The sequence below is a fragment of the Podarcis pityusensis genome (assembly GCF_964106645.2).
Source record: "Podarcis pityusensis genome assembly, chromosome: 3".
NCBI classification, from domain to species: Eukaryota; Metazoa; Chordata; class Lepidosauria; order Squamata; family Lacertidae; genus Podarcis; species Podarcis pityusensis.
This window is the reverse complement of record NC_138026.1, coordinates 101848280-101873934: the sequence shown is the minus strand read 5'-3', so window position 1 is coordinate 101873934 and position 25655 is coordinate 101848280. Positions and strand designations below refer to the sequence as shown.

Below are 25655 nucleotides of genomic sequence, written 5' to 3'. Positions count from 1 at the left end.
TCACTAGACCAGAGTGGATTGTCCTGGAAGAGAGATGCTGGTAGAGTGCCCCTAGGGAGGGAGGAAGATCACCCAATGCAGGAGATGAACCCCTGAGGAATGTTACACAAAAAAGCAGGACTGTCAGGAGCCATGCTGTGTCTCTGGAGCTGCAAAATCAATTCCATGCCCTCACCTCGGACACCGATCCTTGGTCAGAAGAACAAGAACAGCAGATGCGGACCTCGGAACACACCAAGATGGCAGTGGAAGGCACAGTGCACAGAACAATTCCTGCCACTCCCCAGGAAAGGAAGAGATGTCTAGTGGTGGCAGGTGTCTCACTTCAGAGACAGCAGTGTATGAAGGAATGTCTCATGCTTTCAGTTGTCTCTATACTGATGCACAGAGTATGGGAAAAAGAAAGAACAATTTGGGTGCTTAATAAAGGATGATAAATATGGCCTAACAGGCATTACTAAAACCAGGTGAGATGAGACTTATGAATGTAATGTAGAAATTGAGGGGTATAACCTGTTCAAAAGGAACAGACCAAACAGAAAGGGAGGAGGAGTAGCATTATATGTAAAGGATGTGTACATTTGTGAAGCGATCCATGACTTGGAGCATAGAAGGCAGATTGAGAGTATATACATTGTAGGAGAGGGGAAATGACCTTCTTGCTATAGACTTCTAAGCCAGACTGAGAACTTGGATGATGCCCTCATACAGCAGATTACCAAACATTCAAGAAGGAGAGAGATAGTAGTAATAGGAGATTTCAACTACCCTGGTATGTGTTGGACTTAAACTCTGCCAAGAATGTAAGGCCCAACAAAATCCTCCATTGCCTTGCTGACAAATTCATTTCCCAGGAGGTAGAAGAAGCAAGAAGTGGCTCATTACTCTTGGACCTGGTCTTCACCAAAAGGGAAGAACTGATCAACATAGTGAAAGCACAGAGAACCTTGGGAGGAGATGATACAAAGGGTTTCATTATACAAAGGCAAGGGGAAATTGAGTGTAGTCAGACATTCATTCTGGACTTTAAGAAGGCTGATTGCAAAGAGCTAAAGGAACTACTGGTTGAGACGCCATGGTCAGAAATACTCAAAGGCAGTCAGAGATGGGTGGGAGTTTCTTAAATGTGAAATATTCCAACAAGAAACAAAATAGGAGGCACCAAAAGAAACTGGTATGGCTGCATAACATTACAGATGATATGAGATGTAAGAGTGGCATGTATAAGAAATGGAAGAAAGGAGAAATCACAAAATAAAAGTATAGACACATAGCCAACAGTTTCAAGGAGAAGGTCAGGCAGGCTGAAGCTGAGAATGAGCTCAGGCTTGCAAGAGAAGTTAAAAACAATTTTTGTTTGTTTGGCTATGTGTGAAGCAAGAGGTAAAAAACAAGCAAGTATTAGGTTCCTTGAGTGGAGATGGAGAAATGCTCTTGGGTGACAGAAAAAGGCGGAACTGCTCAACACCAACTTTGCCTCTGTCTTTACCCAAAAGGAAAGCAGTGCCCAACCTGGTGATAACAGAATACAGTGGTACCTCTGGTTAAGAACTTAATTCGTTCTGGAGGTCCATTCTTAACCTGAAACTGTTCTTAACCTGAGCTACCACTTTAGTTAATGGGGCCTCCTGCTGGCATCGCCACATGATTTCTGTTCTCATCCTGAAGCAAAGTTCTTAACCCGAGGTACTATTTCTGGGTTAGTCAGCGGCGTAGCGTGGGTTATCAGCACCCGGGGCAAGGCAAGTAATTTGCGCCCCCTAACCCGGGGCAAGGCAAGTACAGTAATTTACTCTCCCAAGCAGCAGCAGCAGCGAGGCTTCTCTTTCCCCCGCGCTCTCCTGGAGCTGCCTCTTTTCTTTCCTTTTTTCCCTTTCTCCAAGGCTTTTCGCTTTCTCTCCTTAATTGATTCCTCCTCCACACCGCAGCGTTTCCTAGCTGCTTCCCCCCCCTTCCCCTCTCTCTCCTCCTCGCTCTGCTTGCCTTGCCCTGCACCGGCAGCAGCAGGCGCAGCCAGACCCCCGCCAGCCAGCCCGCCCGCCCGCCCACCCGGCTTCCTCTCCTTTTTTTGCCCGCGGCAGAAGGCTTCGCTCTCCCCCTTCCGCGACCTCCTCGCCAAGCCGAGCGAGCGCGGGCTCCCTAACCCGTGGATTTTAGTAGGGGCAGAGAGCTGCTAGTGCGAGCGCGCCCCCCGCCCATGTTGCGCCCGGTGCGGCCGGCCCCCCTGGCACCCCCCACGCTACGCCACTGGGGTTAGTGGAGTCTCTAACCTTCTGTAACCTGAAGCGTCTGTCACCCGAGGTACCACTGTAAATGATGCAAGGAGGGAGCTGCAGCCCAAGATAGGAAAAGAGGTGGTAAGGGAACACCTAGCTCCTTTAAATGAATTCACATCTCCAGGGCCTGATGAGCTGCACTCAAGGGTACTAAAAGATCTCATGGGTGCAATCCCAGAGTCTCTAATCCTTGAGAATTCCTGGAGAACAGGTGAGGTCCCTGCAGACTGGAAAGAAGCACATAGAAAAGTATGCTGTGCTTAATAAGACCTGGCATTGGTTTCTCAAAAGCAAGGTGGGGGTGTAGTTCAGGGTGCCTTTATGACTGCCAAATTACTGGCTCCAAGTAAACCAGGTGCTGAACCACAGGAACACACCTTACAGGCAACACAGAATAGCCTAAAACGCACTTGTTTCTGAAATACTGTGCTATAGTAAGGGTAAAGGTTCATCAGATAATAATTATGGTTGACCTATCATCTGCTACAGAAACATACATGTTTATTATACAATGAGAAGCAACAGAGCAGGGTCACAGAAAGTTAGAAGCTGCTTGTTATGAACGTTTACAGGGAAGTTGCTTTTTAATTTGTTTTAACTGGCTTACCAGTGACGGAGAGATCATTAGGAAAATCCTCCCGGTTATTTGGGTCTGCATGAAGGAGATGGCAAAGAATAACCTAGGCTCACAGGATGAAGGCAGGCAGATGACTTCGATATCGCACAACAGCCTCAGTATCCTGAATGTTTCTTATGCAGTCAGGTAAGTAAATGGCAAGACCGATTAAGAAATTTGGTTTTTGTGTATTCCAGTATGAACTTTACCTGAACTATACCTCCCAGTATAACATGTAGATCAGAATGTTCCAGCACAGTTCTTGGTTCAACATTGCAGAAACCTTTTCGACACATGTCTCTCTTGAAAGCATGCAATTGAATGAATAATGATAATATTGCTTGTTGGCCGAAAGCTCCCAAAGTGATATACAGGGAAATTTAAATGCATTTCTTTTTCCCCTCTTCCAACTCCACCTATTAAATCTTGGAAGAGCATTTTTCATGCAAGTTGCAAAACAAAGCATAAAGGGTTATGGAAGTTTCTGTCCACATAACATTTCATTTTTAGAATGAAAACGATATCCTTTGATTGTTTTCAAAACACTACTGTATTTTAATTCTTTCCAAAGTCATTTCACATGAGTTTCTCTCCCTTTCCCTCAAAGGGAACACGTGGGACCCTGGTGGGATATTCGATCATACCGTAAGAAGTGGAACAGGCAGATTCTTAAAGATGTGTCATTTCATACAGAAAGTGGTCAGATCATGGGCATCTTGGGAAATTCTGGTGAGTAGTAGATACACCTGCATTTTAACTAAACACAAATATTTCTACATTAACTACAGCAAACACTTTAAAATTTACTTAACCATCCCTCCTCCCAAGAAACTCTGGGAACTGCAGCACTGTGAGGGGAATTGGGGTCTCCTAACAACTCTCAGCACCTTAAAAAAACTACAGTTCCCAGGATTCTTTGGGAGAAGCCGTGACTGTTTAAAGCGGCATGATGCTGCTTTAAATGTATAGTGCATACTGTCCTGAGCTCCTTGGAGGAGGGGGCACGATAAAAAATGCACTAGGCACATTCATATGACGACAACTTACATAAGGGACTGAACTCAGTGTCCAGCTCCTTGAATGCTACCTTTAAGGTCGCTAATCCTCAGTCTGGTCTGGTCAATTTCAAATACAAACAGGGTATCACATACCAGTGGCACAGTTGCACTTTTGGGGTTGGGACCATTCATCTTGTAAGTTTGCAAATTATCTATGTTAATGGAGGGAGAACCTACCCAAATCCATAAATTTAGTTAGATCATGTAATATATTTTAGGATACAGTGGTACCTCGCAAGACGAATGCCTCGCAAGACGAAAAACTCGCAAGACGAAAGAGTTTTTCGTTTTTTGAGTTGCTTCGCAAGACGAATTTCCCTATGGGCTTGCTTCGCAAGACGAAAAACGAAAACGTCTTGCAAGTTTGTTTCCTTTTTCTTAAAACCGTTAATACCCAGGGTGACTTCGAGGAGCAAGTCATAGCACGCTGTGTGGTAGCCTTTTTTGAGGTTTTTGAAGACTTTGGTGATTTTGAAGACTTTGGAAAACCGTGCTTCGCAAGACGAAAAATTCGCAAGACGAAAAAAGTCGCAGAATGAATTAATTTCATCTTGCGAGGCACCACTGTATATAATTTGCTATTGTTTTCAGAGATTTCCCTTGATAATCTCTTGAAACTTTCCACTGACTTGCACAGTTGTCTTCCCCTCCCTCTGGCTTCTCCAGCCACTCACTCATCTGTAACAACAACAACAACATCTATCTATCTATCATCTATCTATCTATTATCTATTATCTATCTATATCTATATCTATATCTATATCTATATCTATATCTATATCTATATCTATCTATCTATCATCTATCATCTATCATCTATCTATCTATCTATCTATCTATCTATCATCTATCTATCTATCTATCTAATCTATCTAATCTATCTAATCTATCTAATCTATCTAATCTATCTAATCTATCATCTATCTATCTATCTATCTATCTATCTGTCATCTAGCTATCATTTATACCCTGCCCATCTGGCTGCGTTTCCCCAGCCACTCAGGGCAGCTCCCAACAGGATATTAAAAACACAATGAAGCATCAAACATTAAAAACTTCCCTAAACAGGGCTGCCTTCAGATGTCTTCTAAAAGTCAGATAGTCATCTGATGGGAGGGTGTTCCACAGGGAGGGTGCCACTACCAAGAAGGTAGAGAACGAGATTTTGCTCTAGAAAACCTGAATGATCAGGCATTCCTAAAATACGTTTATGAAATCTCGTTAAGTACCATTGGTACTATATTTTGAGAAATTTTTCTTTAAGATCTGCATAAATCAGTCTTGATGAGTGTTTAGCCCATATCCAATGGCACAAGTTGTTTCAGGATATCTGGTATACTCCTGCGCCAACTTCACTTACTACCATATTTAATAGAAGTCAGGTGAATACAAATTTAGCTGTAGCAATGCAAGTGCCTGGCTATTTTTCTACAATGGGGGTGGAAAGACTTCAGGCTTACAGGCGCTCCTTTGCTTCTTACTAGAACCCACAACAAGAAACTAGTGCTAAAGACATAATATATAGAATTAAAGAATTATGAGCACAGTTATTTGTTTTAAGTACAGTGGTACCTTGGGTTATGAACTTAATTCATTCCCGAGGTCCATTCTTAACCCGAAACCATTTTTAACCTGAAGTGCGCTTTCGCTAATGGGGCCTCCTGCTGCCACCGCTGCACGATTTCCGTTCTAATCCTGGGGCAAAGTTCTCAACCAGAGGTACTACTTCTAGGTTAGCAGAGTTTGTAACCCAAAGCATTTGTAACCCAAGGTACCATTGTACTGGAACTGAACAGAGCTCATAGTCCTTCTGGGCAAAAATCTGGTTTCTGTGCTTCAGGTGTATAACCTAGGGCAGGAGATGTTGTTTTGTTGCTGCTGCTGTTAAATAATTGGGAGCCATAAAGCCTTGTCCATCAATGGGAAATCACCTTGAGATCTACCACTGGACCCAGATCCACCTTCAGCCCATGCTTGTGGGGAACTTCATGCCCAGGGGCTGAAAGTCATCTTCTGTGTCCGTTAGTTCCAGCCTGTCATCCCCAGCTCACATGGGGTTCTGCCCTTCCTGTTCCTTCTTGCTGCTTACCAAACCCAAGGACCAACCCACAACCTACATCCTTCCCTAAATTTGGCCTTTTGCCTCTGCCCACTAGTACCCAGGCCCACTCCGCCTTGCCTGGCAGCCTCGCCCTCTGATGGGCCATCACAGGCCTTTGTCTCCTGCTAATGGTCTATCCAGCTAGATCTGCCGAGCTGGCTTTGGCTTGTTAGCATAACTAAATCCAGGGGCATTCCATGTTTGGCAAAGTTTAATCAAACCTTGATTAATTCAAACTTTTACTAGATCCAGGAATTATGGGCTAGTTTGCCCCCCCCCCCCAAACAATACTTATATTGAATTTTCCAATTTGCATTAGGATCGGGGAAAACAACTCTGTTGGATGCCATTGCTGGAAGGCTGAGCCATAAGACAAACTTTTCTGGGCAAGTTTATGTCAATGGACAGGAGCTGAAGCCAAAGCAGTTTCAGGACTGCTTTTCCTATGTTCTCCAGGTTGGTTTGTATTTGCATTTCTATAGGAGTCTCGGTCTTTCCCAGCCTTATCTGGGATTGTTCTGCCTGCAACACAGGAACTCTACTCAGTTGTCATCACCACATGGCTAAATTGACTGCATTTTCCCTTCTCTTTCAGAATGATACCTTGTTAAGCTACCTCACCATAGAAGAGTCTTTGACTTATACTGCCTTGCTAGCACTCCAGGAGCACTCCAGCAACTTTATAAAAAAGAAGGTCTGTACTGCAGTATAATGTTATGAAAAGTTAGCAGACTGAAGACAAGACTGTGATCCTCTCACAGTTAAGCTCAGGGGTGCCAACTTGAACAAAATGATAATATCCCACATAACTGATCACATGACACAGCACACACCCACACCCACCCACTTGAGTGGCAATACCCATCAACTTGAGGGGGGGCTGCTCCCTCAAATATTTTATTTAGGGGGCCGAAGTGACCTCGGCCCCTAGGAGTTGGCTCCTATGGTTAGGCTGTTTCAATCCTTTCCATCAAAAGGCATAGTGGAACTGCTTCCCCACTAAAACCCCCCCAAAAAACCTACTGTTCACAAGATATCATAGTGTTTTAGAGATATAGAGGTCCTTGGAGGTAAACTAATTCAACTTCCAGATCAGTGCAAGATCTGTGATTCTGGATCTGCAACCATAACACTCCCGAAAGGCCATCCAGCCCCCAGTGAAGGAGGGCCTGCTGTTGGACCCAGAAACGTTACATGGTGTCAGAAGTGGAGAATGAGGAGTATGCTGCATGAACAGGCAGAGGTTTTCTGGCTGTAAGGCTACAAGTAAGAAACTGTAAGAGAAAGCAATAAGGCTTATCCAACAACATCTGAAGGACCAGAGGTTTCGAGGTTGGTGGTTCGAATCCCTGCGACGGGGTGAGCTCCTGTTGCTGTGTTCCAGCTCCTGCCCACCTAGGAGTTCAAAAGCACATCAAAGTGCAAGTAGATAAATAGGTACTGCTTCGGTGGGAAGGTAAACGGCATTTCCATGTGCTGCTCTGGTTCACCAGAAGCGGCTTAGTCATGCTGGCTACATGACCCGGAAGCTGTCTGCAGACAAACACCGGCTCCCTCGGCCAATAAAGCGAGATGAGCGCCGCAACCCCAGAGTCGTCCACGACTGGACCTAACGGTCAGGGGTACCTTTACCTTTACTTTTATTCTACCTGCAGAGAATGCACTCTGTCAGTAAACTATAGATCCTGATTAAATTAAGTTGAGTAGCACAATGAAAAGCATTGAATCAGGGGCATTGGAAGACTTCCTGGGAATGATCCCCCCAACAGCAACCCTGCCAAGAAAATATCCATGCTGGTCCCAGTGTGCGTAAAAGAATTCTGCATATTTTGGTTGTGAAGAATGATTATAATAATGCTTAGCATTTGTATGTTGCTTGAGATTGCTTAAAGCAGAATGGCTTAGCTAAACATTTAAAGCACTTAACAGACATTCTCTTGGTAACCTTTTTAGTACATCTGAAAGATAAGTCAGTATTGTTATAGCCCCCTGTTTACAATGGTGGGGCTAAAGGACAGAAAACATGACCTACCTGGGCCACCTAGTGAATTGCTGGAGGGATTCAAACTGGGCCTTCTTGGCTCAAAACTTGCTTTAAAATTATGTCCCTGAAATCTGGACCATCTGAATGTGAATTCAAATAATAGCTTAGTGAATTAGCTACATGGAGTTGTACAATGGTATATTTCTATTTCGAAGACTATCCGGGAAGCTTATTTTGTGATCATTCTGAATTAGGACTTGCATTTTGTACAGCATTTATATATATAGTGCTCAAAGGATGCTTGAGCTGCTGGGTAGACAATCTAAGACCCCAAGTTCTTCCTGAATTGTCTCTGTATTTTGCAGGTTGATGCTGTTATGGCTGAGCTGAGTCTCAGTCATGTTGCATGCAGCGTAATTGGAAACCGCACACTTTGGGGAATTTCTGATGGCGAACGGCGCCGCGTTTCAATCGCAGCACAGCTATTACAAGATCCCAGTGAGTATGGCGCCTAGTGTTTGAGAACAAAACAAACACTCTGTCCTTTTCGATTAACTGTCACTTGGTACATCCATCTACCTCCCATGTCTCCCCAACCCTTTTTTCACAATAGAACTTTTCATCTGTCACAGGGGCGCAATCTAACAAGGGTAGTTAACAAAGAGCACAACACGTCCTCCCCTACTTGGCTGATGGGATTTGTGATTTAGAAATCCCCAGGTTAGGTGAATTTGTTACAGCAACCCAATCCCTCTAAATAGCATGGGAAGCCTGCCTTAGTGGATATAAGAAACTGTTTTATGGCTCAGTGACAGAGTTGAATTTAGGGGAGCCTGATCAGTGCTGGGCAGTTTGCTGACAGGGTGCCACAAATTACAAAGAAGAGGTGGGGGCATCAAATTTAGGCATCACAAGGGGTACCACTGAAATTTTAAAGCCCAACGTCCGCCACTGTCGGTGATCCTGTCGATAGCCCTTCAGAGTCTCAGGTTGGGACTTAGATCAGCTACCAGAGATCTTTTCCCCAAATATTCCCTTTGCACAGTGTTTTGTACAAGCTCACAATGCTCTAACATGGCTAATTCCCACATTGTACTGCTAATTAATGATCATATGGATATTCTGGATGGGTACCTTCCCAAAGCAGGGCTGCTGATGGATATATAGAATGTGTGTTACGGCCCTCGAGGTGAAGCAACTGAGATCAGGATAGGGTGGGTGGGTGTTCTGATTTACAAAGGACTGTCCTCTATAGGAAGGGCAGTGTGTCCTCTATCCGGAGAGGGGGTGTTGTAACCCTTCCTGGTTTAAAGTCAAAGAATGGAAAGGGGGAAAGAGCAGGAGCCGCCTTGAAGTCGCCTGTCAACATCTAACACTTGGAAAGCAAACTGAACAGGGACAGGTCGCTTGATCACTATGGTGAGATAGAATCATAGACTCATAGAGATGGAAGGGATCCTGTGGATCATCTAGTCCAGGGGTCAGCAACCCACGGCTCCAGAGCTGCATGTGGCTCTTTTACACCTTTGCCGCGGCTCCGGGGCGGATACTAGCGAGGGGAGGAGGCGCATTGTGCGCCCCGACACTCCCCACTGTGGCGGGCGCTGTACTGGCTGTGACGTCGCATGGGGGCAGTGCGTGCGTTAGTCACGCACCGTCCCGACGTCACCTTCCCGCCCGCTGTCAGATCGTGGCTCCGGAGATATGTTTGTTTTAAATGTCGCAATGGTTTTGCGGCTCCCAGTTTTTTTTTCTTCGGAAACGGGTCCAAGTGGCTCTTTTTGTCTTAAAGGTTGCAGACCCCTGATCTAGTCCATGTTAGTATCTTCAGCTCACAGGCAGAGGTACCTGGCCTCCCCCGAGGCAATTGAGCAAGATACTGTGTTTATCGTCCGTCTGCGACCTCCGGCAGGCTAGGTAAACAAACCGGCGATCCTCCTCAAACGTGAGCAGGACACACCCTCCTCCTTCTCTCCCTCCCTGCACTCCCCCAGGGAGGGGAAGAAAGACAGACAGGAGTCCTTTTACATGTCCTTTTATTCCTGTCATTCAGCAGTACAGAGAAATGTGACTGTTCCCTTCAGACTCCATCAGAAGAGTCACAACTCCTCCCCTGTACTTCCAGTACAGGTCAGATGACACGCTGAGCTAACATCCGGTGCTCAGTACAGAGAATAGGCTCCACCTTTTCTCCAACAGTACATCTGCAAAACATAACATCCTGTTTTGCATTCCAGCCATCTGGAGCTGGCTTTTGCCTTGGTGCTTTTTCCCAACATCCTCCCCCAAAAGCATCAATTGGCAAAACATGATCCAGAGAAGAGAACAAACAGTTGTTATACATATAACAGTCCCCTGTTGTTTCAGTTCCACCCTTGGAACTCCCCACCACTGGTTTCACCAGTGTACCTCTCTGGTTGTCTGGCTTCCAAGGAATGAGTGCTTCTGCATTACCTTGGCTAGCTACTCTCTGTTGTGTCTTTGTCTCTGACTTAGACACTGCTTTAACCTGCTTTGAGTTGTTAACAATAGCAACACATGCAACAGCTAAGTTAGCAAACTCTTTTGAGTACCTCTTTGATGGTACACCCTTTGTGACTCTCCCAGACCTGCGTTTGAGGTTCTGATCCTCTGTGCTCACTGGTTCAACCTTTGGACTCTGTTGAGAACCAGTAGCTATCAGTGGTTCTTCCTTCACCTGTGAAGGTCTATCCATTGTGTGAGATTTTCTCTCAATGACCGTTACAACTGAACTCTCTGAGCTATCACTGTCATCGTCAGTACCACTGTAATCTGTGACATCAGAAAAATCATCAACATCATCTGAATTGCCACCTGTGGGAAATGTTTGTTCTACAACCCGCTCTTGCTCTGGAGCACTCTCTAGAAACTTTGTGAGAATCACCTGACCAGATTCAGACAAAATTACTCTGTAGAGACCCTTTTCATATCCCACAAAAATGCCTCTGGCATTCTTTACTCCACCTGGAGCTTCTGTTCTCACATGAGACCCGAAAACCTTAAAGTAGGCAACAGAAGGTTTTCTATTGAACAGCTTCTCAAAAGGAGAACATCCCAACTCTGTTGAGACTTTTCTCAACCACACATGAAGATAGGACGCTAGCGATTCGGCCCAATATTCATGTGACAAATGTGAACTTAGCAATTGCGCATGCATCCCCTTTTGCAATTCTTTGTTCACCCTCACACAGACCCCCCTGTTCCACGCTTCGGTCGAAACAGCAACTTTGTGGTCTATCCCTTTTCCATCCAGGAACTTCTGAAACTTCTGTAACAGAAAAACTTGTTTGTCATCTGTGAAAAGACAATCAATGTTAGCATCATGCATACTTTTAACCTTGTCACAAAACTCCTGAAACTTTTCTAAAGTTTCTTGCGGTTTCTCCATCATATAAACCCAAGAATAATTAGTGAAACAATCCACACACAAAAGGTAATATTTTGCACTGCCTCTAGATGGTTCTAGAGGACCAATCACATCAGCATACACCCGCTGAAATGCTCTGTCGACCTTCTTGGTCACCTTCCTGGTGCTCACACTGGTCACACCTGCAAGAGAGATTTCGTTAGAATCAGAAGAATTACATTTCATGTAATCACTTTGATCAAAAGTCAACAAATACAGTCCATCTTTCTCTTTGGCAGTAAGAAACAGTTCTCCATCTTTGTAGATCTTGCAGCTTTTAGCATCATAGGTCAGTTTCAGTCCTTTCTTTGCAATCTGCGACACACTCAGCAGATTAAATTTCAGTTCTGGAACCAGGTAAACATCACTTATAGTCAAGTTCAGACTCTCAAGATACACAGTCCCAATTCCGGTTGCTTCCAACTCTTGACCGTTGGCCTGTTTCACAGTGAAGCTTTGCTTCTTCAACGTCGAAAACAGTTGTCTGTGCGGGCACATATGAACCGTTGCGCCCGTGTCAATTATGAACGAGTTCCCAACATCTGGCGTGGTTCCTTTCGCCATCATAGCCTTTGCAGGTTTCACCTGGCACTTGGTACGGCTTTTGCCTGACGCCTCAGGCTTCGTAGAGCTGCTCTTTGCTCTTCTTGACTGGCGCGGCTTCTTACAGTTTCGCTGTAGATGCCCAGTCTGTCCACAATTGTAGCATCGGACAGCACTCAATGCTACTCCATGCTTCCCAGTAGCATCATCAGTGGGGAGATTTGAACTCTGTTCTTCCCTCCCCCTGTCAGCAACACCCATTGCACCTTGTTCAGGAACACCAACAGTTCCAACAGCCACAGTTCCTGCACTCTCCCCTCTGGGGTCAAAGCTCTCCTCAGCTTTCGTTGAGCTCTTAGGAACTTGGCCAGCGTCATCTTGGCTCACCCCTTCTGGGGTAGTTATCCATCCAGACCCTGATGAATAACTGTCTCTGGTCAGGGGAGATGAGTTAGGCAAGTCTCCCCCCTTCTTGGCATCCATTTTGAATCCAAGCCTCTCTCACTTTCAAACAAGCTGTAAAATCCAACAGTTGTTTTTTTCTTTCTCACGCAGGCAAACTGCAAGTTGTTTACGCTCTTTTGCACCTGGCAGCTAAACTCTGGCTGCTATGGAAAGTCCCTTCCAAGGGCACGTAAACTTGTAGCCAAAACATTCTCTGATTTTGTTTCGCTTTCCCAGGCTCACACTCACAGTCCAGCCCTTTTGCCAGTAACTTTCCAACTTTCTGTTACTTAGCAACAATGCATTCCAATAGGACAGTTTATCAACCACAAGAATTTGTGGAATGCAGGCTTCAGCCTTCAAGCTGCAGGCCTCTTCCTCCCGGAGCTTTTGTTTTTCCAAAACGCAGCTCCGTGAACCAGTGAATTAATCGAACTGCGTTCACACTTTTAGCCCGAAATGCAGCATACCTTGAACTTTGTTGCTCTGGAAAACACCTCTTCTTTCCACCAGCTGTCTGTTGAGCCTCTGGCTTCTTTCAGACGCTTGCCTTCTCCCTTGGAGCAGAGGAGGACAATCCACCAGCCTCTCATGCAGATGTCCGATGAATCGCAACCATTCGAAGGCTGCCATATGTTAGTATCTTCAGCTCACAGGCAGAGGTACCTGGCCTCCCCCGAGGCAATTGAGCGAGATACTGTGTTTACCGTCCGTCTGCGACCTCCGGCAGGCTAGGTAAACAAACCGGCGATCCTCCTCAAACGTGAGCAGGACACACCCTCCTCCTTCTCTCCCTCCCTGCACTCCCCCAGGGAGGGGAAGAAAGACAGACAGGAGTCCTTTTACATGTCCTTTTATTCCTGTCATTCAGCAGTACAGAGAAATGTGACTGTTCCCTTCAGACTCCATCAGAAGAGTCACAACTCCTCCCCTGTACTTCCAGTACAGGTCAGATGACACGCTGAGCTAACATCCGGTGCTCAGTACAGAGAATAGGCTCCACCTTTTCTCCAACAGTACATCTGCAAAACATAACATCCTGTTTTGCATTCCAGCCATCTGGAGCTGGCTTTTGCCTTGGTGCTTTTTCCCAACAGTCCAACCCCCTGCAATGCAGGAATGTGCAGCTGGGGATTGAAACTGCAATCTTGGTGTTATCGTTATTCTGGTTCCACTATAATTATTATAGCATTTGTTTTTAAGTTTTATATCTATACAAATGGAGCTGGATAGCTCAGCTGGTTAGAGTAGTGTTTCCTGACCTTTTTCTGACCATGGCCCTCTTCCAACCTTGTTTCCTTCCTGTGCCCTCCGTGGGTGTTGCCAAGGGGGGCAGCTGCCCCCCAATAAGTAAAAATCAATATAAATCAATACAAATCTGAGGTTCTGCCCCCCTAACAAAAATCCTGGCTATGCCCATGCCCCCCCCATCCTACTGGTAGAAAGGTAGCTATTTAAATGTTTTGTTTGTAAACAGAACATGTTTTATTTATATATTTTTATAATTTATATAAAATGATAGGAACACAATGAAATATTGTTGAAGCAGAAAAACATGGAATCATAGACACATAGAGCTGTAAGGGACCCGAAGGGTCATTTTTCTAGTGCAACCCCCTGCAACATAGGGAACTCAGCTAAAGCATCTATGACAGATGGCCATCCAACCTCTGGTTAGAAACCTACATCTTCCATGTACAGTGGTACCTCGGGTTACAGATGCTTCAGGTTATAGGCGCTTCAGGTTACAGACTCCGCTAACCCAGAAATAGTACCTCAGGTTAAGAACTTTGCTTCAGGATGAGAACAGAAATCTCGTGGCAGCGGGAGGCCCCATTAGCTAAAGTGGTACCTCAGTTTCAGGTTAAGAATGGACCTCCAGAACGAATTAAGTTCTTAACCCGAGGTACCACTGTATTATAAAAAGTAAGCAACACTTATTTGATCTCAGTTACTTGACACAGAGGAGGAAACCTACAGATACAGTCAAAAAGGCACACAGGGAGTTCTGTATATAGGGGATAATTTAAAAAAGCAAATGGTCCTCCTCACTGGCCTGGCGCAAAGAGATCTGAAGGAGCCCTGGCTGCCTAGATAAAAGACTATAGTCTCACACACCCTTACCTGGGAGTAAGGCGCACTGAACTCAGCAACATCCAGAGGCTCTGATCCGCTGGGCGCTGGAGTGGATTGCCTTGAATAGTAGGCCTAGGCTGCCATCGGGCCCACAGGTTGAGAACTGCTGGACTAGATGATCCTTAGGGTCCCTTCCAACTCTATGATTCTATTAAATGTTATGTCTATATGTGTCCTCTTTCTGATGATGCGTTTCCTCTTTTTCCAAAAAGCAAAGTGTAAGTGGACCCAGAAATGGATTCAGATGAAAAAGGGTTGGAATAATAGGCTGTGCATAATGGCCAGTCCCAATTAGATCTCTAGTAGCCTTTTTTTTTAACCAACTTAAGTGTCTGGGGCTCTTTGCAAAGGCAGCTGCACATAACAACTTATTGTGGTAGTCTAGCCAGGAGCATTATCAGGCTAACACAGAACTGGTAACCATACTGCTGCATGTCTCTGCAGTAACACACTATTACGTGAGGTTTCAAGAGCTATTCCTGTTGTTTTCAGAGGTCATCTTGCTAGATGAACCCACCACAGGTCTGGACTGCATGACGGCCAATCAGATTGTGTTGCTACTATCAAAGCTTGCTCATAAAGGCAGGATAGTGATTATTACAATACACCAGCCACGATCAGAACTTTTCCAGGTAAAGAATACTTGTATTAAACCACGTTTTAATCATGGATGTGCTTTGTAAAGGAACAACAACAGGTTTGGTCTCAAGCATTAAATGTTATTGCTGAACCTTCAACAGATTGCATTCACATAGGTTGGGGAAAACAGATGGTAAACAGTGGATTTCACTTTGGGAGAAACCTTTCAAATCAGTATCAACCCAGATTAAGGAGGCATCCTTAAAGCTTATTCAAAAATGGTATCTTACATTTTTGTTATCAGAATGGTAGTTCTGCTATAAGGTTCTGCAACTCTCCAATATTTTGACTTCACCCCTGAATGCGCACTCTTCCAATGTCCTGAGACAGACAGATGCCAACAATATGAGGCTATAGAGGGACTTCATTGACTCAAGGAATGCACCACACAGATCTGTAGAGCTTTTCCTCATCCCACAAATATTAAAACTGTACACTTCCTTTGTCATTGTTGTTGTTTAGTCGTTTAGTCATGTCCGACTCTTCGTGACCCCATGGACCAGAGCACGCCAGGCACTTCTGTCTTCCACTGCCTCCCGCAGTTTGGTCAAACTCATGCTGGTAGCTTCGAGAACACTGTCCAACCATCTCGTCCTCTGTCGTCCCCTTCTCCTTGTGCCCTCAGTCTTTCCCAACATCAGGGTCTTTTCCAGGGAGTCTTCTCTTCTCATGAGGTGGCCAAAGTAGTGGAGCCTCAGCTTCACGACCTGTCCTTCCAGTGAGCACTCAGGGCTGATTTCCTTAAGAATGGATAGGTTTGATCTTCTTGCAGTCCATGGGACTCTCAAGAGTCCTTTGTCATTAGGTATTCTCTATTTTTTATATTCTTTTCTTAGCAACATTTGCACATTAATGCTTGTTTGTCCCCCCCAAGGTATTTGATAAAATCTGCATCATGAGTTCTGGAGAACTGATTTTCTGTGGAGATTCATCAGACATGATCACTTTTTTTACCAACTGTGGCTACACATGCCCTGAACATTCCAGCCCTTTTGATTTTTACGGTAAGAGCTTCTCATCTAGGTTTACAAATACAGATCCTTCCAGTTCCCTGGCAAAAAAAAAAAATCCAAAAAAAAATCTATGCAAGTGTATTTTTGTTGAGTCTCATGGAGTTCAATGCAACTTACCTCCTTGAAGTCCCATTAGTTGGAAACTAACTTTATGCAAGATCACAGGCATTCAAAGAGCAGAGTGCTATTAGTTACTGTTTTCAATTCAAAGATCTATAGTGAAAAAAAGAAATTGGGGGTTGGGAAAAAGCATGCAATTTGTTTTTTATTCTGCTGTGTTACTAGAATGTTTTGTTTGCTATGATAGGGTTGCCATATTTAAAAAAGTGAAAATCTGGGCAAAAAAGTTGAGCATTTTCTGGGGGGGGGGGGGGCGTCTTGCAAAATCTAAAAAAACAAACAAACAAAAAAAACCTGACATGGGCTGCCATATGTCCTGCACAGAATTGTTTACAAGGGCTGAATACCGGCTATGTCCAGAAAATTCCAGATGTATGACAGCCCTATCATATGGATGGATATAAGGTGTATATTAAATCTGGCTTAGAGGTGTGAAAGCAAGGCACCTTTTAAACTTGCCTGTTGTTTGTCTTCTGATGTGTTTCTGATATTATTGTTATTGAATGAATATTTAATAACAGGAACTACTACTGCAATAATTATAATAATAGCCATCACTGCTGCTGCTGCCACACAACACAAGCGCCAGCTCATCTTCCTCCCTGAGCTCAGGGCTGGTGGGGGAAATAGGGACATTCTGGGATTGCTTTCATAATTCTGGGACTCTCCCTGGGAAATTGGGACACTTGGAGGCTAGGGACTAATTCAATTTTGTCGGGTAAATTTTGCAGTGGATCTCACATCAGTAGACTGTCGAAGCAAAGAGCGGGAACTGGAGACTTACAGCAGAGTTCAAACCATCTGTTCCGCCTATAAAAATTCAGAAATCTTTCGCAGAACTCTGGAGGCAATTGACGAAGCAAAATGCAAGGTGAAAGAGCTGCCACCAATACCCTTTAAATGCAAAAAGCCCCCCAATGTGTTCTTCAAACTATGGATTCTGTTCAGGTGAGAGAGCACAGCTCAGGAGCAATGAATGCAAGGCCTCCTATTTCTGGTGTCCTTCACGGCAAGAATGATCTTGGCCTGCAATTGCAGTAATTATTCTTCACTTTCAGGAGGACAACAAGGAATTTATCCAGAGATAAGATTGGAATGCTGATGCGGCTCTTCCAAAACATGTTCTTCAGTCTCTTTCTTATATTCTTCCTTCTGAGACTGTCCAGTGATGCTCTTAAAGGAGCAGTTCAGGATCGCGTAGGACTCATTTACCAGTGTGTAAGCGCTCCACCACACTCAGGAATACTCAATGCTCTGTCGTTATGTAAGTTTCTCTACAGCATCAGTAATGGTTGCAGAGAGAAAGGGTGTTCTGAAACAATACATTGACTACATTATGGGTTTAGTTTGGAAACCTTTTTATGCATGTTGGAGCACAGACAATATGCCACTGCAACATGAGGCTGGACTGCATCAATAACCCTTTGGAAATAAATAGTATTAATCATTATCACACCTATGCCGTGCTTTAGAATTGTCAAATTCACACACATTATCTCAGCAATCTGCAGAATAGCTCTCTGAGATAAATCAGTATTAGGGCCAATCTGATAAATGTGTGAATCAACTAGATGACATGGTACATGAATGGATGTATTTAATGCTGCAAGGTTATGGGAGAGATTATTATTATCACATGGGGCAGGTATGAACCTTTTCCCTTGACTATGGTCTCAAAGAAAATTGCACCCTATATAAAGCTACTATTTCTTGGCACCAAAGATAGCTTGGGGGAGGGGCGAAATTCCTCCCCCCTCTGCAACAAGGCTGCTATTTTTAAGGGGGTGGGGACTCACATGTTAAATGCAGCCACGCATTTTACACATAGTCTAGTCCGAATGTAAATTCTCCTAAAATGTGTAGAAATACCTTATGTATTTATTATTCTCTGGTATAGAGTTGTTTGTTTCCCTTTCAGTTCCTGCACTGAGGGCTGTTGGAGACCGAGAAAGTCAAGATGGTTTATATCAGAAATGGCAAATGTTGCTTGCCTACATACTGTATTTATATTTATTTAAAAGCACTGCTTAATATACATTGTGACAAAGAACACAATCCACCCTAGGAAGTTCTCTTTTGAAATGAATGGGAGCTGCCCCAGTGCAATACAGTGGAACCTCGGGTTGTGTACCATCCTCCTTACGAATGCTTCGGGTTACGAGCTCCGCTAACCCGGAAGTAGATGCCCCTTGTTGCGAACTTTGCCCCAGGATGCGACCGGAAGTTGTGCACTGGCGGTGCGGCAGCAGCGGGAGGCGCCACTAGCAAAAGCGCGCCTCATGTTAAGAACAGTTTCCGGTTGCAAACATATTAATTTTGTAACCAGAGTACCACTGTATAGATGGCAGACGTCGCTGCAAGACGACCACTTTGATTCTCTGGTATAGAGTTGTTTGTTTCCCTTTCAGTTCCTGCACTGCGGGCTGTCGGAGACCAAGAAAGCCAAGATGGTTTATATCAGAAGTGGCAAATGTTGCTTGCCTACATACTGCATTTCCTGCCTTTTAGCATCATCAGCATGGCACTATTTAGTACTGTTATCTATTGGTAGGTGCAATGGCAGTTGGTACGCCGGGTGAATCTTTCTGCACTGAAGTTACTTGTTGAATAGAGGATTCATTCTGTATGGCTCTGGTTTCTTGGATATCTAGAAGGCAAGAGTAAAGATCATGGAGATGGAAAGGACCTCAACTCCTGCAGGAAACACATTACTTCAGCATCCCTGATAGATGCCCATCTGGCCTCTAGCTCCTGCCAACCTAGCAGTTCAAAAGCATGCCAGTGCAAGTAGATAAATAGGTACCGCTATGGCGGGAAGGTAAACGGCATTCCGTGTGCTCTGGCACTCATCACGGTCCTCCGTGTGCCAGTAGCGGTTTAATCATGCTGGTCACATGACCCGGAAAACTGGCTGTTGACATAGAAAAATTCCTTCCTGTAGCACCTTAAAGACCAACTAAGTTAGTTCTTGGTATAAGCTTTCGTGTGCAAGCACACTTCTTCAGATACAGTGTGTATCTGAAGAAGTGTGCTTGCACACGAAAGCTTATACCAAGAACTAACTTAGTTGGTCTTTAAGGTGCTACAGGAAGGAATTTTTCTATTTCGACTATGGCAGACCAACACGGCTACCCATCTGTAACTGGCTGTTGACAAACACCCTTGGCCTGAAAGCGAGATGAGCACCGCAACCCCATAGTCGCATTTGACTGGACTTAACTGTCCAGAGGTCCTTTACCTTTTTTACTGTACCATCTGCCAAGTATTTAGTTTAAATCCTTTTGCTTTGAACCCATTGCTCTATGGCAGGCCTTCAGATATTTGAAGATGGAGATTGTATCACCTCTAAATTGCTGTTTTCCCAGACTAAACTTTCCCAAGGCTTAAAACAACTAAGTCCTGTACAGAGTAGACTCACTGAAACAAATGGCCCTAAGTCAGACATGGCCGTTAATTTAAATGGAGCTACTTTGAGTCAGACAAACATTTCATCCTTTCCCCCTAGGGCTTGGTGGGTTTGATTGTACGTCGCTTAGGGTCAGGTCAGGCGGGAGAATATATGGCTCTTAGCTCCTCAACTCTCAGCCCATTGCTGGGAAGAATGAACCAATCTGTACATATTCAGCATAATGGCACTCCTTTTTGGAGGGTACAAATTTGGATGGACAGGTGGAGGGATCGCTATTTTAAATGTATAGCCATATGGAAAGGGTCCCCCCACCATGTGAAAATGTGGCACATCAAGGAGAAGGCTTCTACCCAAGCTGCCTCTTGATATTCTTTTCCCCACAGCTGTGGCTTGTGAAGAATGATAGAATCATAGAGTTGGAAGGGACCAGGAGGGTAATCTAGTCCAACTCCCTGCAATGCATGAATCTTTTGCCCAATGTGGGGCTTGAACCCACAACCCTGAGTCTCATGTCAAACTTGACCTTCCCAGAGCCACCATTTCATTTCTGCTCAGTCACGGCCAATTTATTTATCTATTTCTGAGCGGAAAGATGGACTATTAAACATATTGCTGCTGCTGCTGCTTTTTTAAAACACCCATTTTTCTTTGCAGGTCTATGGGATTTTACCCAGCGGCTTCTAGCTTTGGATATTTCTTTGCTGCCCTCGTAGTACCTTATATAGTAGGTGAACTGATTACACTTACCCTTCTTGGCATCATTCAAAATCCCAATGTGGTCAGTGGAGTAGCGATGCTACTTAACATGGGAGGTGCCCTAGCTGGAACTGGACTTGTAAGGTAAGGGAAAGAGTTATTTGCAAATATAAAGATACAATTACACTATATTGTTGAAACAGTGATCTGCGTTTATGATGATTAAAATTGTTACTGGGAAATGATGGGAAATGAGAGCATTTGGCTCAACAAGATAACCCGTATAGTTAGCATCCACCTGTCTTGAGAGACAATGGAGTTAGCCTCCAGGGGAGCAGTCAAACCGCTGTGTTGGCAGCTTCTAAGTGATCTCTCCGGGGCACAGGCCTGTACAGTGTATATGGAAGTCCTGGGCTGCCCCCTCTTGTCCTCGCTGATGTGGTCCAAAGGAAATCAGAGCAATCCATTTGGCACCAGCTTGGCTATATGAGTTGCCAGAAGGAAGCGGACAGGATACCATCCAACTGTCTTAGGACTCTACTCCAGATTTGTGTAGGGTTTACTCCTTAGCCGTTTCTTCTCCTAAAGATGTCCTGCAAGGCAGCAGAGGTTTTGGTTCAGAGATTTTCCCAGGTTACCTTCCCAGGTTGATGAGCCCCATCTGCCTCTCACTTCCCTCTACACCACATGCAGAAACTGCATTCTTGACCATTGGACCCACTATTGGTCTTGTTCGCTCAATCTGCCAGAGCCTGTCTTCACAGGCAGGGGAAGTCCCTAACTCACCAAGGGTTTGAGACCCATCAGCTACTCTCCCCTAGTTTAGCTGGCCAGCTGAAGCTGTTCCCAAGGTGTGGCTGTTGTTGCATGCTGACAGCTTCTAGAAACTACAGGCAAGAGCTGAGTGCAGGGGACCAAAGGCAGACAGACTATCCCAGAAGGAACACGATGATGTCACCCACCAGAAGTACTGCCCCTCCCCTAACACCCCCACCCCTTTTATGTATGTTGCTGTTTAGTTGTTTAGTCGTGTCCGACTCTTCGTGACCCCATGGACCAGAGCACGCCAGGCACTCCTGTCTTCCACTGCCTCCCGCAGTTTGGTCAAACTCATGCTGGTAGTTTCGACAACACTGTCCAATAAGCTTCATAAAAACGTAACAAAAGCCCATGTAATCCACCATGGTTTCTGCCTCCGTTGTTGATATAAATGTTTAATATATGCTGTGCCGCGAGATGGGAAACAAGATTACATAATTTGGGCATGACTTTTGTTTTGTTTCTGAAGGAATTTGGAGGAAATGCCAACTCCAATTAACATTCTAAGCTACTTTACGTTCCACAAGTACACCAGTGAGATTCTTGTTGTGAACGAGTTTTCTGAATTAAAATTTACATGTGGTAAGTACTAAAAAGAAAACACGACACCTCCAATTCTATTTATATGTTTTATTCATAAGATTTATATCCTGCCCTTCATCAGAAATTATCTCAGGCTGAATTGCAACTATTTAAAAAAAAAATCCAGCGACCCACAATAGACCAACAACATGCAGTGGAAGTTATCCAAAGTAATCCATACATCTATCCCATAAAACGAGCTCAGCTGGATCTGTCCAAATGCTCAGTTAGTCCAGGATACTGTTTTCACAGTGGCTGATGATGAACAGCCATAGCTAGTGAACAAGCCAGAGGTGGGAAAAGCCAATTTTTGCCCCTGAGGTCTTCTGGGCTTCCAGTAACAGAGGAGAAACCAGAAAATCTATTTACCCTGATCCAGCAAGGGAGATGAAGATGAAGATTAAATTTATTACTGGCCAGGGCAGGAAACAACTATTTAAAATTCAGAATTAAAACAGATCAGAGTCACAGGAACAGTGTGAGTCCCAAAAACACTTATATCAGGTGTCAAAGGCCAGGGGAAAGAGGTGTGTTGCATTTGCAGAAAACTGTATACTGTAGTGAAGAAGCCAAGTGCACATCTGCAAACACACCATGTTTTCAACTAGTCAACACCAGGCACAAGTGCTGGGAACTCAAATTGTTCTCAAAGCGCTGCAAAAGGCTTGAACACATCAGCTACCCAAAATCTAGTTTGTTCTCAGGCAGGAGTCAGAAACAGGGGGCAGAAACCTGTTGGCTACTGCAACTGTGCTTTATTTTTGTTTCTTGGGCTAAAGAAAGTAACTCCATTCGGAACATGTGATATATAATATGTAGGAAAAGCAAATGTGGGAGAAACTAAGACAATGGCCTGGTTTGGCAGTAAAGTAAGCCAAACTATGGTTTAGTAAGCCTGTGTGAATGTGCAACCTCCTGGAGAGAAGCTCACTCACAGCCACTGTGAGTACAGCTCCACTGCCCTGAGCCAGGCCAAAGTTTGGCCTAGCATGCTGCTCCAGCCGGGATTCCTGGTTAAACTTTCTCCACACTAATCATGAGCTATAGCCAAGTTACTATTGAGAACCAGCTGATCCTGAAAGGACAGGTGTGCTTCCTGGAAGTCTAGAGCTTTCCATATGGACATCTCAGCAGAGACCCTGAAGAAGCGCTTTCAGCTACTTGGGCCAGTGGGACAAATCACCTTGAGAAGGGGTGGGATGGATTTAAATCTTGCCATAGCTGTAGCCACTGGCCTCTAACCAAGTGGTCAAGCTTTCTGAGAATGTAAACGTCTCCTTTTAGAATCTTCAAACCAACACTGTAATCTGAAAACCTTTCTTTTGGTAGGTCACTTCAACGATTCCACTGCGGCTGGGGCTCCCTGTCCATTCTCCCAAGGGGCTCAGGTCATTGAAATGATGTTTCCCGGTGCAGCATCCCGATTCGCATCGGACTTTTTAATATTATATGCCTTTGTCCCAGCAGCCATAATTCTAGCAATTATCAGTTTTAAAATAAGAGATCAAATTATTGCCAGGAAATAGACGTGACACTAAATGGTCTATACGCTATTTCACTCTTGCAGTGTGTGAAAGTACAGCGTTAACTATGAAATCTAAACCATTCCCCGTTATTTACTTTTAGTTCTTCGGTGCTAATATTATGATAAACAAAAGCAGCTAATCCAGCTGTATCTCTTGCAAATTCAACTGCCAGGGCTGCATGAACCGCACCCTCTTAAAGAAAAGCAACAGTCATATATTGCCTCTTAGGTATTCAGGAGGATTTCGTTTTTCCACCCCAAACCCAGTTCTGTCCGAACAGCTGACTGGTGCAGTTATTTCTGTCCCCACCCCCCACGCCAGACTGATTCTTTTCCTCTCCACATTGTGTTTGAGCAAATTATTTCAGGTGGGGGGGATTTTTTTGTATAACGTCTTTATTTTAAAAATGACCAACTGCATTCGTTTGTGGTAATGTTTAAAAGGTTCAAAATAGCAATTTACAAGTGTCATACAAAAATAGAAATTTCCTTTGCATTTTCCTGTTTAAGATCATATAGTTTTGCTGAATACTTCAATTCAAACAAGCAAACAAAAAATTCATAAAGAATTTGTGATGGTTAAAAACTATAGTCCAACAGCCCAAACCTTCCAATAGTCTAAGTAGAAATGCAACTTTTATCATATTATGCTGGCAAAATACAGAAAATTGTGTCTTAACTGGAGGGGGGAAAATCTCACAATCTCACACTGACTTTAATACGCTGCAGCAAAGGTGAAACTGAGCATCAGGGCATCGACCTGCTGTTAAGATTAATGTTCAGAATGTCCTTTGAACTTTTCACAAACCAGTTATCTGATGTTAAATGACACAGAATGTGTCTGCTTTTCTTCTTCAAACGTTTTGCAACATCTGAGTCATCTCTTACTGAGTTTAACTAAGAGAAGTGATTCTGGCACAATCTACTATACTGATCATAAACAACAATGACCATAATTATTCTTAAGTATTTATGATGGGGGTTTTTACGCATTTTACAAATGTACAAAACATAATGACTCAAATGTATGAAATGCAGCTTCAAATCTGGTTGAGACATACTTCTCAGTCAAGAATCAAACTCCATTTCTTTCCAGGTTTTAGAGGCATTTCTTTTGTACTGTTCTAGTTCCTAAAATGGAAACATATATTGAAACAGTTTTTAATGTTTAGTTTTTTGTAAGTTAGTTTTGAGTTTCATTTTTGAAAAAAAAATCTTCTAATAAATAATAATATCCCCCATGATATAAGCAACTGCATGTTCAATTTTAATGTGAGAACATTAAGTATTATTCTGCAATATATTGCAAATTTTGGATCTCATCCAGTCTCTGCTATCATTACTATCATCACTGCATATAAATCAGTATGCACAAAAATAAAATGAAAGACATAAAAGATGGCATTTTAGAAACAGTGTATGCAAGATAAGCCCAAACACCCAGCGGGGTCTAAACTGCATGGAATGTATCAGCGGTATCTATATATCTTAATTATGAATGAGTTGTAAAAGAAATCCAGATTGTGGCACACAGCGAATTAGCCATGATTAAAGCAGCTCTCATGTATGCCTTTCATGACACTAAACAAATGGCAGTTTATCTTTTTATGTCATGCTGTATATGCCATTCTAATACTGAGATCCACCGCGAAATTACTGAAGTCCATTATTCTAATTGCACCCGTATCATTTTACTTTTCATTATCTACTACTTGTGGTTTCAAAGAGCAATTATCCAGCTGCTACTAAACTAAGAAATAATGTTCATTTGCTCCCTCAAGTGCAGCCTAGGGGTGCAGATCTCCCAAGTGACCAGCAACACAAGTGTTTGCTAAGTGGGAGCTCTATCTTCAAATGCATGTAGCTAAGAACACCATATATTCCAGGGGACAAACCAACCAGTCTTTGCTTCCATATGTTGCTTGGGATCTTCCAAAGGCATCTGACTGAAACCTGCTAGAAACTGGACCCCTTGATGTGACCTGCTAGATTATGAGCGCAGTCTAGAGTACCCCCTGTGCCGCAGGGATGCTTTGCATGCTGCTGCAAGTATCTTTCCTATAGGCGTAGCAGTATGCATCACTCTTTAAGGGTTGGGGAAAGTGTTGGGACTCAGTTTTTCCTGTCCAAAGCGGATTTGGCAGAGCTGAGGACTCTTGCAATGCTAACAGGAGCACTAGCACAGATGTCGAGGTGGGTTTTTCTTCTGCACAACACCATTTGGCTCACGTATCCAGAAATCTCCACAAGTCTTCTTTCACGGTTG

General features: G+C 44.0%; 2 protein-coding genes across 2 annotated transcripts in view; one reads left to right on the top strand and one right to left on the bottom strand.

Annotated features, from left to right (window-relative positions):
- Positions 1-25655, bottom strand: part of LOC308472945 (ATP-binding cassette sub-family G member 8-like) — a 64122-nt gene that overhangs the window by 17844 nt on the left and 20623 nt on the right. The window lies entirely within an intron of this gene.
- ABCG5 (ATP binding cassette subfamily G member 5) lies at positions 2257-24457 on the top strand. Its single transcript, XM_080998155.1, has 13 exons — positions 2257-3039; positions 3500-3621; positions 6372-6508; positions 6648-6746; positions 8402-8534; positions 15079-15218; positions 16100-16229; positions 17090-17306; positions 17417-17622; positions 18767-18905; positions 20422-20607; positions 21752-21864; positions 23194-24457. Exons 1-13 carry the CDS (start codon positions 2933-2935, stop codon positions 23388-23390), a joined length of 1926 nt encoding a protein of 641 aa, XP_080854281.1. The 5' UTR covers positions 2257-2932; the 3' UTR covers positions 23391-24457.